The 19498-nt window shown below is 39.5% G+C and overlaps 1 protein-coding gene across 2 annotated transcripts; it reads left to right on the top strand.

Annotated features, from left to right (window-relative positions):
* The first annotated feature begins 519 nt into the window (after nt 1-519).
* INTS13 (integrator complex subunit 13) lies at nt 520-17612 on the top strand. Of its 2 annotated transcripts, none has more exons than XM_066550399.1 (17): nt 520-647; nt 1721-1952; nt 2876-2950; nt 3647-3849; nt 4019-4099; nt 5250-5340; nt 6295-6423; nt 8056-8140; nt 9888-9977; nt 10416-10505; nt 11477-11655; nt 12432-12602; nt 12983-13137; nt 14059-14289; nt 15211-15350; nt 16009-16144; nt 16911-17612. In XM_066550399.1, exons 2-17 carry the CDS (start codon nt 1728-1730, stop codon nt 16948-16950), a joined length of 2121 nt encoding a protein of 706 aa, XP_066406496.1. In that variant the 5' UTR covers nt 520-647; nt 1721-1727; the 3' UTR covers nt 16951-17612. The 2 variants fall into 2 exon arrangements, with proteins under 2 accessions (XP_066406496.1, XP_066406497.1); XM_066550400.1 differs by lacking the exon at nt 520-647 and adding an exon at nt 1219-1240.
* The last annotated feature ends 1886 nt before the right edge of the window (nt 17613-19498 follow it).

Raw genomic sequence — 19498 nt, 5'->3', positions numbered from 1 at the left:
CTGGAACACACGGGGCTGCCGCCCGTCGCTGTGCCCGCCGCGCCCGCAGATCTCGCGAGAACACGGCGGCCTCGGCGGAGCCCGCCCACAGGGCGTCCCCGTGCTCTCGCGAGATGGCGGGCTCCTCCCCCGAGCCGTGCGGGCAGCGCAGGGACGGGCGGGGCGTCCGTGCTCGGGCGGGATCGGGCTGGGGAACAGGAGTGGGAACGGCAGCGGGGCCGGCGCTGGCCTCGGCATGTCGGGCGAGTGATCCCGGCCGGGCGCTGTGGCCCGGGGAAGTGCGGACAGGGGCCGGGCGCTCCCCCCGGGGGAGTCGCGGTGCCGGCGGCGCCCGTGGCCGCGCGGGGCCCCCGCGGGCTCAGGGGTGGGCGGAGCGGGGGGGGCTCCGGCCGCCTCTCCCACCCCCGCGGGCGCCGGGCGCGCAGGCCGGACCCGGGCCCCGCGCTCCCCGCCGAGCCGCCCGAGGAGGGGGAGCAGAGCGCCGCAGGGACATGGAGGGCGCCCGGCCGGAGGCGCCCGCGCCTGGCCCCGTCTAGGGCGCCCCGCGGGCCTCGTCCCTCCTCCTCCTCGGAGCGGGGCCGCGGGCGCGGCCGGGCGCGGCGAGGAGCGGGACCGGGGCTGCTGCACCACCGGAGGAGCCGGCCCAGGTGAGGAACGCTCGCCGTCGTCGTAACGCTTCCAGAGGCGCTGCCCCGGCCCCTCGGGCTCCCTGCCCCGGCCAGGGCGGGCTGCGGGCGCTCCGGCCGGGCCGGCAGCGGCCGGGCTCAGGCCAAGGGGCCGCGGTGAGCCCCGGCTGCTGCAGCCGAGCGCGGGGCCCAAACCTGCGCCGCTGCCTCCCCCCAAGGAAGCCGCGGTTTCACTTCCGTGATCCTCGTTGCTTTGGTATTTTAGGTTTTTTTAAATGAACATATATGTACTTTTTGTCTTGCGTATTCTGTAATTCAGCAGAAGTACATAGAACAATAAATTCTTTCGCTAGAAATTGCCGGTTTCGGCGGTGCCCAGCGACAGGAGAGGAGCAGTGGCCATAAACGAAAACACAGGAAGTTCCACCTCAACATGAGGAAGAACTTGTGTACAAAAAAGGTGGCAGAGCCCTGGAACAGCTGCCGGGGAAGGGAGTCCTCCTCTGGAGACATTCCAAACCCACGTGAAGGCATTACTCGCTCTAGGTCACCCTGCCCTGGCTGGGGGTTGGACCGGATGATGTCTGGAGGTTCCTTCCAGCCCTACCTGCTCTGTGATTTTTATAATTTCACACTTGGTATATTTGTCAGTGAGATGTTGAAGTACAGATGCAACTATTCGTTTAAAAATAAGATATATTTAGTAAAGCCAAGACTAAAATTCTGATTATGTTACTTAAAGGTCTTTAAAGTTTAATAATAATTTTTTTCTTTTGCATGTTACTTGTTTTAGGAAATAAGCTTTAAATAGGAAGCAGTTTGTGTACTTCTTCTTTAAAGTTGGTTTTAAATAGAGAAGTGGGGAGAGTAATACTGTGCATTTTTATTGCCTTTTCAGCATTATAATTCCACTTTACTCTATTTTTCCCCCTGAGAAAAAATCATTTCTTCTGATTAAAAAATGTAGTCTACTAAATATGGACTCTAAAACTTGCATATTTCTAGGATGTATGTGTAATTTTCACAGTCGACTTATGATGTGTTTTGTTTGGGTTTTTTTCACCGTGTGCATTTTTGATGTCTGTTTCTTTCAGGAAGAAAATGAAAATATTTTCTGAGTCTCACAAAACTGTTTTCGTTGTGGATCACTGCCCCTACATGGCAGAATCATGCAGGCAGCACGTGGAATTCGATATGTTAGTGAAGAACCGCACCCAGGGCATCATTCCTCTGGCACCCATCTCCAAGTCCCTGTGGACCTGCTCAGTGGAGTCATCCATGGAATACTGTAGAATAATGTATGATATTTTCCCTTTCAAGAAACTGGTAGGTTCTGCCAGCCATGCTGCATGTCATGCTTGATACAATATGGGATGTTTTCATCTTTTATTTTAGTCTTTTAATGTATTTGTGTTGTTTAGAGTAAAATATCAAATTGTAATTTATCACTTAAAACTTGTTTTTGCTGTTTATATACTTTATAGTCCTTGAATTGGTTTTAGTAGTATATAAATCTCATTGCATATTTAATTTTGGAATCTTTCATTGTTCTAATGTCACATTACAAGCTGGTGCAAAACATGGAGAGGTGCTTTAGGGCAACTTAGAGCTTTATTATTGTGCTCTCCTGAACAATGACTTTAAAAAAGCTTCAGTGAGGAATTGTCTTAAGCTGAATTTTCTTGCTGAATACACATGGTAGCTCTCTCTAAGAATTTCGGTGTCAGCATTGAAGGAATTCTGGGCTTTAGGAAGAGGGTAGGATTGCCCTGGAGCTAACAGTTTGGAAAAGTGGGAGGAGAGCTTCCTGGCACACACAGCTCCTTGTTTAGAAAACCATATTTTTTTTGTGATGTTTGTTAAATCTTGGTAGATATTTACCCCATGATGTACCGTGACAGACTTTGGAGAATGATGTGCAGTTTACAGTATTAGAATTTACTTTATTTTATGGCTGTCCTGCTGAAAATCTAATATAATTTTTAAAATGCTAATATTTTGAAAATCTTATTTGGTGTAGAGAATGATTTTCTGGTGTACAAATATAAGTTGTTAATCATATTACTAAGGGGAAAACTTAATATAGCAGGAGTGTGTGATTTTTGTGGGTTTGTTATTTTGAGTTTGGCTTGTCATTGCACATTATCTCCAGACAACCAGAAAAAAGAAGTGCAATTCATGTTGGTTTGAATTTGGGGAAGTAGCAATATAATGGCTGTTACCTTAATGTGCTTTTTTGATCCTTGTAGGTGAATTTCATTGTGAGTGATTCTGGGGCTCATGTGTTGAATTCTTGGACTCAGGAAGATCAGAACTTGCAGGAGGTATGATTAGTAACTGTTCTTTTGTTTTGTAGTTCAGACTTTATTGTGAAATAAACATTGTGTTCAATATGAAGTAACGCTGTTTAATTACAGTATTGGTGGATCTAGTCTGAAATTGTTGTGTAACAGAATTTCAAATAGCTGCCTGTAAGCCTGGATCATTCTATAGACAAAATTTAAAAAGAATCCAATATCTTTAAGTAGAGACTTAAATATTTAAAATAAACATTATGAATAAATTAGTTACATATTTCTTCTGTAATTTAGTGTTACTTTTTGAACTTAAATTCTTTTTGAAATATTTGCTTGAGAGTCAAATAACTTGTGTTAAATACTTTAATTGTTAATATCCTATTTATGGTTGTGTTTCATCCTCTGAAAAATTTACTTTGAGGAAGAAATGCATTTCCAAATTCTCGGAAAATAAAAGCAGAAGGCAACCAGCAATGTCTTTCGGGTGTTGGATATAAGTTGTTGGTTTTGGTCAGGTATTTTTCTGTAATAAATGCGAATATTTAATCACAATGAATAAATTAAATTGCAAAGGATAATTTAGGGCCAAATGTTTCCTAGAAGGCTGCCGGTAAGGTTCGTTAGTTGTTCCATTTGCCCTTCTTCGGCAATGTTAACCTGCATGTCAGATGTGTTAGAAAAACTGGGAGGTGCCTCTGGCTCACAGCTCTCTGTCCTGCCCAGCTGATGGCGGCGCTGGCGGCCGTGGGGCCGCCGAACCCGCGGGCAGACCCCGAGTGCTGCAGCATCCTGCACGGGCTGGTGGCCGCCGTGGAGGCGCTCTGCAAGATCACCGAGTACCAGCACGAGGCCCGCACCACGCTCATGGAGAACGCCGAGCGCGTCGGCAACCGGGGCAGGATCATCTGCATCACCAACGCCAAGAGGTGGGCATCGGGGGCCTCTGCTGGTTCCTGACATTCCCACCAGGGCCGCAGGCAGCCCCTTTGCACAGATCCTTCTCAGAGCACTTCTCGCCTTATCAAAGCTTTTGTTATGGGGTTCTGACAGAGGATTGATGGTGCCGCCTTAAAAGAAATCCACCTTTCTTTGTAGTGACAGCCATGTTCGGATGCTGGAGGATTGTGTTCAGGAGACCATTCATGAGCACAACAAGCTTGCAGCTAACTCTGACCAGTGAGTACGCTTTTTACAGAGTTTCTGGCGTCCTCTAGGAAATATGGATGTATTTCTGTCACAAAACTCACTATAATGAACCGTTTGAATGAATGTGAGGTAGAATGTGGTAAATCACGATATTGTTAGCTTAGAGGTGGTGTATGATCATTTTCTTTCCAGTATCATCCTTCATAGGTCAGGATTTCTTTAGCTTGTTACCTTCTACATCTGCTCCAAAATGTAATGCATAACTGTGCCTTGATACACATTGTGTTTTTAATCACTAATTCATCTGGAGCAGTTTTTCTTGATAATACTGTGTTACTTTTCATGATCATTTTCCTTTGACTAAAACAGCTAACTTCTTTGAAACTAGTTTTAGTTTCTAAATGACTGTATTGCCTGGAACTTCCCTTGAGATAAAGGAATCTTAAAATGCAGAGTGCATCTCCTCTGAGAAGTCTTTCTCCATGTATGTTTTGTCTAATGAAACTGAACTGTTTGTCTACAGCACTCTGTTATCTTGTTAAGTTGTTGTGGGTTGAGATCCTATTCCTGGTTACTCCTCAGGCACTTCAAGAGCAGAAGCAGCACTCTCCTATTTTTTCCTGCTGCAGTTGCAGTTTCATGGATGTATAAAGGATCCTGCCCAGGAAATTAGGGGTTAAATCCATTGTAAAGACAGGGATGTGGTACAATGTTTGCATCACTCCAAACTTCCAGCCACATCAGGATTAGCATATATCCCATTACATGTCCCATCTCTCTGTGCTGTTTGGGTAGTTGTTTTCATGTTCCCTGGAATCCCCTCATTCTTACCTACATTTGGAGACACAACTCCTCTGTAGTGTCAATATGCAGCTGAATAAAGCTGAACAGATTGCACCAGTTAAGGACTTACTCCATGGATGTGTCCAAAAAAGAAGCACAGTGCTGTAGCATCTGAGGAGCAAGAAGTGTTAGGCTTGTATTTTTATTCTGATAAGAACTTATTTTGAAGTCTGTGCTTTTGAAATTCGTATCTGTAACCTAGTTCCTGCAGCATGGTTTCATAAACAACATGTTACTAACATATGTTTTGATTCTGTGTTCTAGATACCAGAATTAATTTAATTTTAGGAGATAATCTGCCACGCTGTAGGCTAAGCAAAATGATTTTATTTTTAAGTCTAATGCAGATTCAGAAATGTGAACTGGTGTTAATCCACACATACCCAGTTGGTGAAGACAGCCTTGTTTCAGATCGTCCTAAAAAAGAGGTGAGGAGCTTCAAATGAGAAAGCTTATTCCAGATTGAACCACATCAGACTGAAAATAGTGCAAATTGTTCTCAGTTGTTCAGTAGCAAAAGCACATGTGGTGGTTCTTTGAAACCAAGTACATTAAAAATCTGTAATATATTCCGCTATTCAACAGTCTGCTCTGCATTAATGTGCTGTCTGTAAGAAAAGGCCCCAGAAAAATGACTTAGCATGAAAAGCTGCATAGTATTTAATATATGAAAAGGACTATCAGGGGCTACCTTTCTGTGATTCATTTCTACAGAACTCTGCTGTAGTTATGCTAAAAATTGTGAATGGAAGATAGCAAATTGACTACTTCCCTCTCTAAGGCAGTCACTGGGTTTGGGTCTTGGGATTTTTTTTTTTTTGGTTGTTGTTGTTTGGAGTTGTTTTGGGGTTTTTGGGGATTGTTGTAGTTTTTGTTGTGTGTTTTTTTTAATTTATTTTGTTTTGTTTTTGAACCCCAACCCAGCGTTCTTTTTGGCAAAGGAAAAATCAAATGCATCTTCTAGCTTGTGTTTATTTGCCTTGTGTATGTATGATGCACTTACAGGTAGACATCTAAAAATTACTTTGCTACTGTTACTCAGCAGGTAAAAGAATGTAAAACCAGGCCCAGAGCTGCTGTTAAGATTTATTCCCCATGTTGTGATGCTAATTTTTCCTATTAACAATTAGTGACTCAAAATTTTTAGCACACTTCTAATTTTGTTTTTTTACCATTTTTAAGAACCGCATCTATAGCGATTGGCATAAGCTCAAACTTCAGAATGAAAATAGTTTTTTGCTTCTTGCTTGGTAGTTTCCCCTGGTGTGGGTTTCTGACTGATAGTTTTAGCAGTATAAATGCTTATTTCAGAGTTGAACAAACTGTACTGTTGAATGATATCACAACCTAAACTATGAATTCCATGTATCAATTTATTTCAGCTCTCCCCTGTTCTAACCAGTGAAGTGCACAGTGTCCGTGCAGGGAGGCACCTGGCTACCAAACTGAATCTTTTAGTACAGCAACACTTTGATCTGGCTTCAACCACAATAACTAACATCCCTATGAAGGTAATATTGTGTCTCCAGCTCTGTGTTAACTAGATGCATCACTTCTAAATTTGTTTGAAAACTTTTGATGTTTATTTTAATTGAATTTTTACATTGTTTTTCTCTCCATATCATATTTTCTGTTTTGTTTTTTTTTCTTTTATTAGCCCACATTCAATGTCTGTGATCAGGTTAGTAAAAATGAAGTAGGGGAAAAAAAAGTAAAGAAGGATCACAGAACAAAATATTGTATTGCCAAATCTCAATTTTTGACGTAGCAATACAAGTGTTATTTCAGTTCTGTTTGTATTACTTTATATAAATACAGTCTTGTTTACCTCAGATCAATTTGTCTGTGATTCTTTTGTCTTTTTTTAGTTGTGTTTAGATATTCTTGACCCTTGTGCATTATAGTGGCATAGTGAGTCTCTTTTTCCTCTGTTTCATTATCATGCCCACCCAACATAAAGGTGTTTGTAACTAAAAGCTGCTTTTTTACCAAGGATTTTCCAGTGGGTTTTCTACTCTGAAAATCCATAAATATGAAATGGGGACAGGATATACCTAGTTAAGAAAGAGATTCAGTTAAGCATCTTGTGGTAGATGTTATGTCCATATTTTAAATTTTTTTGCTACTTGGAGGGAAATTAGTGCAGTTTAGAATGTCAGGTGTTCAGTTGGCAGTAATTTTCTGATCAGGCAGCACGAGACAATTGAGACAGAAGTGTCATTATTCAAACAGAAAAAGAGCCATGGGCAGGTAACCTTCGTGATTTAAAAAATTCATTAACTTGTAACAGTCAGTCATTGCATATTTGAAAACTAGCAATATTGTGTGGATTTTATAAGTTAAAACATGATATCAAAATAATTTTCAGTTTTTATGAGAGTTTAACATGGGTCATGGCATAAATGTGATTTCAGTTTGCAAATACCTTGTCTGTAACTTTCTGACCTGTGTGCTGCTGGTGTGCCTCTCCCTTCTGCCTTTGTCCTTATAGTAATAGACTATGTTGGGTTCTCTGTGGTTTTTTCTTTTCTTTTTAAATTTGGATTAAATTAGCAGAGTTACTGTTCTGTTTTTGCTGATCCTCTGCAGCCGTTTGAAGATGCAGTGTCCTCTTTACAAAAATCAATTTTTTTTAGTTATAAACTTGGAGCTGCAAGTGCACTTCTTCTCATAACCTTAAGAAATAATAAGTTCAAAGTGTGGGTTTTGGTTTGGATTCTTTATTTTTGGTTTTGAAAAGTAACTGTCCCTCTGCCCTGCAGTGAGTCTTTGTTGCTGCTCAGTAAGTTGTGACTGCTGGTGGTTATGTAACATTTTGTAGGCTTCCTTAACTTCACTAATTTAGTGAAGTAGTCAAGCCTAGTTTTTTTTTCCTGTATGTGATGCTCTGCACCCTGACATGAGGCTTGTGTAAAGAGAAATAGGGTTTCAAAAAAGTAAATAAGAGGAAAAGCAGTTGGCTGCATCTTTAAACTGCTCAGAGAGCAAAGTTTCCTCAGCATTGCAATCCTGTTGTTGTTTGAGGCACTTGAAGATTTTTTGTTTTCTTTCAGACTGAAAGACAAATGTAGAATTATTCCTTTATGAAAATGGTGACCTCAAGCTAAAGTAATTCTATTTATGTCTACCTTTCTCTTTTGAAGGAGGAACAACATGCTAACACATCAGCCAACTATGATGTGGAGCTGCTTCATCACAAAGAGGCACATGTGGATTTTTTAAAGAGTGGTGAGTAGGACTGGCCATCTGAAGGTGGCCTTTGATCAACCTCTTTGGGAGTATTCACAAATAAAGTTGGAGAGATTCAAATCCATGTAAATTTCAGGCTCAAATAGTAAATATTTCAGTTATTCCTTGTAACCCAGGAAACTTAATTTGTAATGTTGGCATTAGAGTTTTACTCAATATTGACATATTTTAATACAGCAATGAGAAAACAGGCCAAATTCACATATGTTCAGGATATCGCTGTGAGATTTGAAGGACATGTCAGTTCCTTACTGAGATACAAAAACTAGGTGAGAGACCAGATATGCAGGGAGATTTTACAAAATAAAGTCCCTCTTGTGGATATTTGTGCAAAATTATGCCTTGAACAATTGAAATTTGTTAAGTAATAATAATTAGCACCACTTACATCCCACAGGCCTGTTTATGAGAATAATTGTTTTAGAAAAAACAAGAGTTGTTTGGCTGTTGAGCTTTTTTGTTTTATTTGAAATACCTACTATCTTTTTTCTTGTAAATTTGGAATTACTACCTAGTATTCCTCTGAGGTGAATTTTTAATAGCTCAACCAAAGTTAGAAAAGCACAACACTCAGCTTTTTGCAGAATCATTTTGTTGAGGAAACTGCCTGATGTAAAACTTGGTTAAAAATCAGCTTATAACTTCTGTATTAGTAGAATTAAATGTCATATGATCCATAAGTAGCCATTTTGGGGAGTTTGTGCTTTTTGTCTCATTACTTTGAGGAAGAGGAGGTAGCTCCTTTGTCATCTCAAAGTGCTGTGCTCCAAATTTTAGGGGAGTGGATGACTAAAGATTGATGAAAAGCAGAGGGTGTTGCAGTAATGACCTCAGCCTCACCTGAACTGTGTTATGATGTTGAAATCTTAAAGCTTTTATTACCAGGGCTCAGAAGCGGTTTTGTAAAACCTGTAGGCTCAAGGAATTAGGTCTCCTGGGAAAATACAAAAGCACTCTGACTGCATTTCCTCTTCACATTTTTCCCATCAGGACTTTGAGAGGAAAAAGTCTGTTCTTAGATCCTGTAAATTTTGGGTTCTTTCATTTGTTTCTAAATACATAATTCAGCTGTAATAGCTCTGATGCTCGGAAAGTGGGAATTTAGTTACACTGGTCTTTCTCTGAAATGTTGCCAAGAAATTTTCAGGTTAAATAAGTTTGGCCTTCAGATATTCTGAGAGATAATTTCTAAAATTGCTGCAGTTAATTTTAATAATAAAGTATTTCCAGTATTTTAATAATAAAGCGTCTGTGGTCAGTAGCACACATTGAGAGAATTCAGGCCGAATCTGACATAGCGATGAGACCAAATATTTCTTTCCCCAAAAAATTAAACTTGTCAAATGTACCTTTAGATTGGTTTAATTGACTTTGGGAATACAATATGTATTGTATTAATACATAAATTAATCCAATACATTTTTATTGTATTAATACATAAATACAGTCAGCTCTAGTATTTAAGAGTTCTGATTTCTGTGTGGAAAATTTTAATAAAGATATTGTCTTCAAGTCCTGAGCATTTTAGCAGGAAAAAATTGCTGCTGCTGACAGAACTAAACTTATGTAGAACTTTCTACTTGTCGAATCAAAAGGTTAGGTATCTAAGTTTTAAATTCAGATTGCATTGTGTATATGTTCATGTTACATTTTGTACCTTAAGTTTAGAGCTGTTTTTCTGTAATAAACTCTGGTTGATCCCTCCTCTTTCTGCCTTTCTCTGCAGGTGATAACCACGTAGGTGGCAATAGCAGGGAAGGCACATTTAAAGAAACTGTGACACTGAAATGGTGCACTCCTCGAACCAACAGTGTGGGTAGGTGCCATGGAACCTTCCAGACCTTGTTGGTAACTTGTACAAATCAGAGTACAGGAGAGAAAGCCAGGGCAGCTCTGAGGTGGCTGTGCAGCTCATGCACCCTATTAACTATTAGCAATTTATGTTGACTCGTTGAGCCAGCAGGCCAGAAATACAGGTAAGAGAAATAAGAGCAAACTGACAGGTCAGTGAAGTGATTCAGGAGATAAAGAATTGGGGTTTCTGCTGCAAACAGGGCTTGGGAATGTATGAGATTCTCAGAGCTGTGGATTCTTGGGAATCCTCCCAGTGAGGACTTTCAGACTGAGAGGCATCTAGACTTTCTAGTTCTGCTCATTGTGGACTAGCCTCCTCCTCTTCCATTCTTTTATTTTGTGGATTTTTTTTTTCTGTCTCTGGAATTACATTCCACTTTTCTATTCCTTTATTTTTCAGAACTGCACTATTGCACTGGAGCATACAGAATTTCACCAGTAGATGTAAATAGCAGACCTTCTTCATGCCTTACAAACTTTCTCCTTAATGGTAAATTTGTGTCCTTGACTAATTATTCAATGTTATAATTTTTAATCCTGTAAATGGAGCATGTGGCACATTTTGATTGGTGTAGCATTAATGTGTATATACTGTAAAAATACTGTGTTTATTTTAAAATGTCCTATAAATAAGAGAAAAAAGTTGTTAAATGTCCTCAAAGGCAATTGTTTGGAAACTTAAAGATGGGAGGAAAGAAGTAAAGAAGCAACAAGTATTGAAATGGAGGTTTGTATGTTTGCAAACAAAATGGCATTACAAATATCCTTTTAATAGAATGTTTCCTTCAATCAAGTTACTTGATTCTCCACATATGCAGTGGTTTTATTAAACATTATATCTTAGTATTTTTCTCTAGAGATTGTGTAGTGAGAATGTCCTTTGATTAATAAAAATGGTTAGAACCAAAATTAATAGTGTATTTCAGATAAGCTCACTCTTCTGATTTTTGCTTCCTGATAAAAAGAAACTTATTTGGAGAATGCATCCTTTAATGGTTGGTGTATTTTACTGAAAATAAGACAAATGCAGTTTTATTTCCCTGTCTGAAGAACAGTATCCATTTTAAGCATGAGCAAGTGGTATCAGCTGATACCGTTATACTCAAGAGGTTATTTTATTACTTTTTGAAAGTTTCTTTTGATGAGCGTGGTTCTGCAGCAGGGCTATTTGAATGCCTTATGAATATGTATTTTTTCCTAAGAATAATGTCTTACAGAAAAAAATGATGGATTGGTCTAGGAGAGGCCTTTTGGTGTTGCTTTGTAAAATTTTAAGGTGCATATACCCTGTTCTGTGTCAAGAAACGAGGAGATGGCAGTTTGTTGTTCAGCTGGGTGAAAACACCACCTTGGTGGGTTCAGATTCTTCTTGGCCAAGCACAAACCTGTATTTATGCAGCTCAAAATTTAAAATTGCAGCACCCAGGAATTAGTGAATGAAACTGATCTCCCTTCCACCAGGTCGTTCGGTGTTGTTGGAACAGCCACGCAAGTCTGGCTCAAAAGTCATCAGCCACATGCTCAGCAGCCACGGGGGAGAGATCTTCTTGCACGTGTTGAGCAGCTCGCGCTCAATTCTGGAAGATCCCCCCTCAATTAGCGAAGGCTGCGGTGGGAGGGTCACTGACTACAGGATCACAGTAAGGGTCTTTCTGTCCTACACTGCTGCTTCTCTCACATGACAACAGGTGCAGGGCAGTAGGTGTGGGAAGGAAATGCTGGAGTGGATTGCATGGTCAAACTTCCTTTGTAATAAATACCTTGATAGATAAAATAGTAGAAAATACTACGTTTGTTGATTGTTATGCCTGCTTCATAGAATACTTTGTGTGTCAAGGAATGCCTCCTTAATGTACTAGGAGTGTTTAAATTTTGTCCTGGTTCTAGGAAAACATTTTTCTTGGCAAGTTTCTTCTGTGGGTTGGATACACATAGAACTATATCGTGCTTATTGTCAAAGGATAGATTATATATGAGTGCTTGTACAATAAATCAAAAAGACGAAGTTGACAGCTGATTGTCTGATACCAGCTTTGAGCCCTGATATCAAACAATCAGCTGACATGCCTTTTTGTTTATCCTTTATTTTTTTCAACACATCCTTGATACCTTTTGTAAATAAGCAGAAGTTCCTTCTGGAAAAATATAACTCTTCCCATAGATGAAATACCTTGCAAATCTGGAAGTCCTCTTTGTCAAAACCCATATATTGATTTTTACCCCATATTTCTGTGCCCCTGTTTTTGTGTTCCCCCTGGTAAATGCATGAGAGCTAGAGACAGGGGTGTGGTTGGTAGGGTTGGATGTGGCAGTGGGATGGTACAAAGTGATAAGCAAGGCTAAGCTGTGTAGCCCCTTCACTGAAAGTTGCTTTGTTAGAGAAATGCCTAATTGTATCTTGTTTGGTTATCATTAGGATTTTGGTGAATTTATGAGGGAAAACCGATTAACTCCTTTTCTAGAGCCCAGATATAAGATGGATGGAAGTCTTGAAATTCCATTGGAACGTGCAAAAGATCAGTTAGAGAAACATACTCGTTACTGGCCTATGATTATTTCTCAGACCACCATCTTCAACATGCAAGCTGTAAGTAACCTGGGCTATGTACATTTTTGTTCTGTTCCTAGATTAAGTTTCCCCTTGTCACTTGATGAAATACTAATTCTGTGGGGTGATAAATCCCTTCCTGTATAATCAGTTTATTTTCAGCTTTATTTTTCCTGAACTAATTCTGTATTTAATACAGTAGATTATTGGAATGCTATTTAAATAAAGTGATTTGAACCTGACAGCTCCAGTTCTGCTGGGTAAAGAAAGCATCTGCTTACACTTAAAATTAGTACTAAACTGAGGATAAGAGGGTGGGGTTTTGTTGGTGTTGTTTCATTGCCTTTAATTTTTTAATCCCTGTTGCTCTCCTGTGACACACACATTTTCTTGTTGTTTATTTCTGTTTTGTCTCTCAGGTAGTGCCATTAGCCAGTGTGATTGTAAAGGAGACAATGACTGATGAGGATGTGCTGAATTGTCAAAAAACAATATACAATTTGGTAGACATGGAGAGGAAGAACGATCCCCTGCCAATTTCAACAGTTGGTACCAGAGGAAAGGGGCCAAAAAGGTTACATGCATATCTCTCTGTTGATTCTGGACTGTTTCTCAGAAATACTCTGTTGACAATGTTTTCATACCAGATTTTTAAAATATAGCTAAAAGTGAACTAAACACTGTATTGCACACCCCAAATGCTGTGAGTGCTTCACCTGTATCATTTAGGGGTTATAACAGTACTGATACTGCTGTATATTAGGGAAAAAAGCTCTACAATTTTATTATCTAAGAATTTAAAAATGCTAAAAAATATGAAATCAAAGATAGTTATTGGCAAAGTTAAGAAATTGATACAATATGGACAGATAAAGTGGAATAATTTCAAATTAATAAAAAGGAAAACTTAATGCACTGTTCATTTTAATATACTTAAAATTGGGATATATTAGAATCCTTATGGAACAGTTATTTCAAATACGGGATACTTCTTTAAAATAAGCATGGAATATTCTGATCCCTCAATCACTGGGATGTGTTCCTCCTATTTCCAAGAATGGATTGAAAAGAAATTCAGCTCCTGATTTGCCTACATGACTGGGAGTTATTGACAATGGTGTGGTGCAATTCTTTCTTATTTTTTTAAACCCAAATAATGTAATAATTAATTTGCATGTCAGTACATGAATGGCCCTCTCACATTGCATTGTTAGCAAGCACCTGAGAGGTTTCACAAGTGCCAGCAATATGATTCCAATGGACATAATCCATTTCAATTTAAATTTTACTCTGGGCATTAACTGGGAAATGTTAATGTGGTTCAAGCATGGAGTAATCCCAGGTGGAGAAACCTGCAGTACAGGAGGACAGATAATCTCTGGGGAGTTATTTTTGGTTTGGGGGTTCTGTGTTGTTTCTTAAGGCCTGCATTCATGCAGTGGGTAGTGGAATGGTGGTGGTGATCCTCGGTGTGGTGTTTTTCCTGGCCCTTCAGGGATGAGCAGTACCGCATCATGTGGAACGAGCTGGAGACCCTGGTGCGAGCGCACATCAACAACTCTGACAAACACCAGCGAGTCCTGGAGTGCCTCATGGCCTGCAGGAGCAAACCCCCCGAGGAAGAGGAGCGTAAGAAACGGGGCAGGAAGAGAGAAGACAAAGAGGACAAGTCAGAGAAGTTGGGCAAAGACTATGAATCAGATAAGCCATGGCAGGAATCAGAGAGGTACATTTTCTAAAGTGAAATCAAACTGTAGCATAACTGTTGTTCTTAGCTGACCTCTTAGCCAAGTGTTGTAGCTTGAGGAGTTCCTGCTGTTGGATTCTATCATAACCACACCACCTATTCGATATTAAACTGCTTTATGGAAACTTAAAGCATGGCTGAAAATGTGAGACAAGCAGTTGTTTTCTTTTATCAAGCTGTAGATAGTTCAGTGTTCAGGTTGATTAAACAACCCAGCTTGATTTGGCTCTTCTCTTCAGCTGAGCATCAGGATTATAGTCTGTTTACCTCCTGTCTGTAATTCAGGTTGTTACTGTAGTTTGTCTAAGTGGCAAGCACCTGTCAGTCTGTTCTGTATTCCTTCTTTGAAACTACTTTCTACAGAGATCTAAAAAACTCACAGTAATAAGCTTAATTTGCATGTGTTCTGTGCATGCAGGGATCATTTAGGATGGGAGGGCCTTTTCATCTACCCTGCTGTCACCATGCTGATGACATTCCATGCCTTCCTGTGAATGATCATTCCTACAGCTTTGCTTTCACATGTGGAACAGAAATGGGGACTGAGATAAAAGGGGTTTAGTGTGAATGGGTCTGAATTCATCTAGAAAAGATAATAGGAAGTTGTATTGTATTTCCCTATGTATTTATTTTAATTTAGTCTTTCCTTCAAAATTCAGACATCAATTGTCTCAACAACCAAAGTGAAACTGTATATTAAGAACCTTTCCTATATGTAATGCTTTATACAGAGGATTATTTGGCTACAATTCCCTATTGTTTGTCACCCACTCCAAGGGGTCAAAAAAAATTTTCTTATGGTATGGGTCCTGTATAATTTTGAGTAGTACAGAAAGCTATCAAGAATTATGTCCTGCTCAAACATAATTTTCCTCACCCTTTTCCTTCCCTCTGGAAAAGGTTAAAAGGTCTTTTGGATCGGGAGAAAGAAGAACTGGCAGAAGCTGAAGTTATCAAAGACTCCCCTGATTCTCCTGAGCCCCCCAACAAAAAGCCTCTCATTACAATGGATGAAATGCCCACAGTTGAAAAGGCAAAAGGTAAACCAGAACAATTGCAACAGATTATTTCTTTTAAGGATAGATGTTGCATCAGTCTGTGTTTTCTAAAGTAATGAGGTGAATCATTTTGGAGTTAAAGCTAAGTCAGTGAAGATCATGTTTAATTGAATGCTAAATGTTGAGAAATTCTTGGAAAACATGTTAACCTCACCAGGTCTGTGAAAAAAGGGAGATACCAAGACATTGTGTGGGTCTGCTGATCAACTCTTGGGTTGACAGGAGGTTGGCCAAGTTCCTGCTGGTGCTGTCTGACCTACTGTGCGTGAGAAATGCTGTTTGAGGGCAGGTATCAGAAATCACTGTCTCCTGCTACTAAATAATCAACTTGCCTAAGCAGTGCAGTTGTCAGAATGGACAGTTCTCACTCTTCCTTGGTGTGAATTATTTTCTGTTACAGTGGCTGAGCTGATGCTGAGATTCTGTATTTAAAGCAGAGTCCATCTCACATGCAGCAACTCCTCAGCCATTATCACTTTGCATATTTTATATTTATTTAGCCCCTGTTGTAAGTTTGTTTAATTTTAGTTGTTTTAACATGTTGAATTACCATAATCTGTATTTTCCTTTAAGATATTATAATGATGTAATGTTAATTCAAAATTTTCATCACTTAGACTCTTTTTACTTACAATTTTAGGGCCAATGTCCTTGCTGTCTTTATGGAGCAACAGAATTAATACTGCCAACTCTAGGAAACACCAGGAATTTATTGGTCGGTTGAACTCTGTCAACAACAAAGCTGAACTGTATCAACATCTGAAAGAAGAAAATGGGTTTGTATCAGGAAATGTATCACTACCCATATCTTGGTAGCAGTCAGTGTGGGGTTTACAGCATTAGATACTCCTTTGATGATTAAAATATCTGAATACATTCCTTTGCTTCTCAGCATTGATGGAGAACCACAGCAGTGTTTGGTTTTCTGTTTGCATCTGTGCTGAGTGAGACTGACTCCTGAGAGCTGGGCCTCAGGGATTGCCCCTGCAGCAAAACTCTTACTAAACTGCAGGGGTTTAAACTGTAGCTGAGACTTTCTGCTTGCTTTAGCTTCCACAGGAATGGCTGATACAGAAATATTGTTGGTAATAAAGTGGTTGACTCTTAGGCTGTACTGTAATGAAGTAGTCCATGTTCTACAAAAAATACTGGAAAACCAAATCAGCCTCCTCTGAAGGAAATCAGATGATGGTAGACAATGATCAGTGTAAGAAGGGTGAAACTGAAGTCCTTGGAAAAAATGGCCAAAGCTCAAGTTTTCAAAATGGATTCTCCAGTCACAGGAATATTTTCTATTTTGGTGAGGTTGATAGTGGATGGTTTTTCACAGCTGAAATGTATCTCTGCAGAAACTTTTCCTTTATGTACTGACTGCTGCTTAAAGAAGTATTAAGAGGAGATAAGATTGCATATGTTGGGGTAGGGAGAGACAGGACAGTTAGTGAAGTAAAAAATATTTATGAAAGCATTTAAATCTGATTTTTTTTTCTGTTGATTGTTCCTTCAGTAACAAGACTTACCACTTGTTGTCTTGCCTTTCAGAATGGAAACAACAGAAAATGGAAAAGCAGGCCGGCAGTGAGGATTAATTCTGTTTCTTGGGACAAAACCTGGCCAAAATGCAAAAATATTTAATGCTGGAATTGCTCTTGGTACTGTTTCAATACAATCGTATAGCTGTGGTTTGATTGGTTTTTACATTTTTCTAGTCCTATTTTTGCTATGAAGTATGAAACCTGCATATCACGTTAGTGTGCAAATAGGAGCTGTCCTGAAGTGTTTTCCAGTCGTGCTTTAGGATGAAGAAAACCTCTGCTGCCATGGAGTAAATCAAGTAGTCAAAAATGTTAGTCACCTTAAAGTCCTTGCCCAGAAGTATTGGATAATACTTCAAAATCAGTGATGACCGTCTTAAAAAAAAAATTGAAGTAATTTACAGTAAGCTGATAACATCCTTAATTTTGGTCCATGAACACCTTTTATTTATATGAGGATTCGTCAGGAGTTCAGAATTATGGAAAAGACCGCACACTGGGTACCCAGACACTGAGCTGAGAGAGTGCCAGTCTTGGTTTTCATCTGAGGGGTGGGAGAGTGAGGGCTTTTACAGATAGAAATTGTTGGTTTAAAGACTTTTAAGAAATGGAATGGAAATGGTCTTTAGAAAGCAAAGCCTTTCAAGTTGTTGTTTTGGAGTTAAGGCTTTGTAAGCAAAAGTACAATAAAATTTTTTGCTAATAATTATATTATTGATGAAGTGTGTTCTGTAAGATACTTGTGGTTGTATGTCTGAGGGCCTGAGTTTGAATGGCTGTGAGTGAAAAGGTAACTGATCTGTCTTCAGTTTCTTTGAGTAGAGCCTCTTGCACTGGGGACTAGAATTCTCAACTGGGAAAATTCAGCCAATGTCTGTGGTCTGATCCCTTGCCAGGTTTTGGGTTGTCTTCCACATGGGCTAAGGAAAGATGAATTCCTGAGCTCTCCAAGTGTGTCAGCGTTCCTCTGGTCTGCATCTGGCTTCCGTAAGCAACTGAAGGGCTCACAGATTGGGTATCTCATAGTTTGAGACACATCTTGAGATGTTCTAAAACTAAATAAATATTTTTATATTCACCTGCAGCTTTAAATACTATAGTTTGTGATGTATAGATCTGAACACAAATATTCTTCACTGAACATTTGTGACTGAATCCTTTCTTCAGCTTTGCTGAACTACCATGAACAATTTCAAAGTGATTATTCAGCCACTCTGATGCAGGTTAGGTGTGTTTTCTGTTAAATGATTTTAGAACCATTTTTACAGAGTGATTAAATAGTACTTGCATGGTAATATTTTCTATCATATGGTAAAATATTTGTAGCTTTTACAGAAGCAACATGTAACTCTTGCAGATCCTAGTGTGAAGAAAGTCTTACTGCTTTTATTTTTACTACTTCATGGAAAACAGAATGTTCTGCATCACCACATCTCTTGATATCCTAGCTGAAATGTTCTGATGGAGAAAACTGCCACAAAATTATTGCTTCTCATACCTTTCTGGGTTATTTTAATGAGATTTTACTGCATATCTGGATGTTTCTCTTGTTTCCTAGAGGAATGTTGAAGTCTGGAAGCTGGGGAGCATGTAAATGTCAGCTCTGCAATTTGCTAGGCTGGAGAGTTAGAGCTGAAAAGCTCATCCTGTGTCTTGGGAATTGTGTGTTGCATCTCCTCATGTGCCATTAATATTCAACTGCACTCCTTGCAAATATGTACAGGAATTAAATAGTTCATTAGAGAAAGAGAAATTTGATAGCACCTGCTATTAAAATGTGTATTTGTTTAGCTTGTTTACCAACTCCATTCTCCACATTTGGAGCATCTGCCAGGTCACACTGGTTGGTGATTAAATGAGCAGGGCTGGTGACTGTGGGTCTGTATTTCATGTACCCGAAGAGTCTCACAGGGACTCAAGAGATGGCAAGAGCTGATCTTTGCACTTCTGGAAAGGGCAATTCCATATTCTTCTCCTGCCCTGCATAGTGGCACTGGTGCTGCTTTGCTCCTATTTCACTCGCTGCCTTCAGGTTTAGGGAAGATTTTGTCAGCTCTAAAAAGAGTTTACAGATTAAAATTGGAAGTTACGGATTAAGAAGCTTGATCTGTAATTATGTGATTGCGAAATGCAGTTCATAATTAAATTATGGATTGCATTTTGTATATGATAATCTATTAACCTGGGAGGATTTCAAAATGTTTAAAAAGTCCTTATAAATTCTTTTGCAGAACTTCAGGAGTTCTCTGCTAGAACTGTCCCAGGTGGAAGCAGCCAAGAGACAGTTTTACTGTAAAGAAGGCAAGACTGGAACTTTAAAATATATTTTTAAAGATACATTGCACTAAATTACCTTACACGAGGAGTTCAGTAGCTACTATTGCCTTTAGAAATGCTACATATGATGTTTTTATTTAGAAACACTTTAAAAAGTTTTGAAAGATTGAAAGGACAATGTCAGGCATTTTTTAAAACTCTAAAATTCCAGGATGGCCTAGACTCCAGAGCTGTAGCACCTCTGAATTTCAATGGAACCTTAATGGTTTTTTGGTGATCCTTCTGTGACAGTTTTGCCTCTTCTATATAAAATGTATA

This window comes from Molothrus aeneus, chromosome 5 (genome assembly GCF_037042795.1).
Source record: "Molothrus aeneus isolate 106 chromosome 5, BPBGC_Maene_1.0, whole genome shotgun sequence".
Lineage (NCBI taxonomy): Eukaryota > Metazoa > Chordata > Aves > Passeriformes > Icteridae > Molothrus > Molothrus aeneus.
This window is presented reverse-complemented; position numbering and strand designations above follow the sequence as displayed.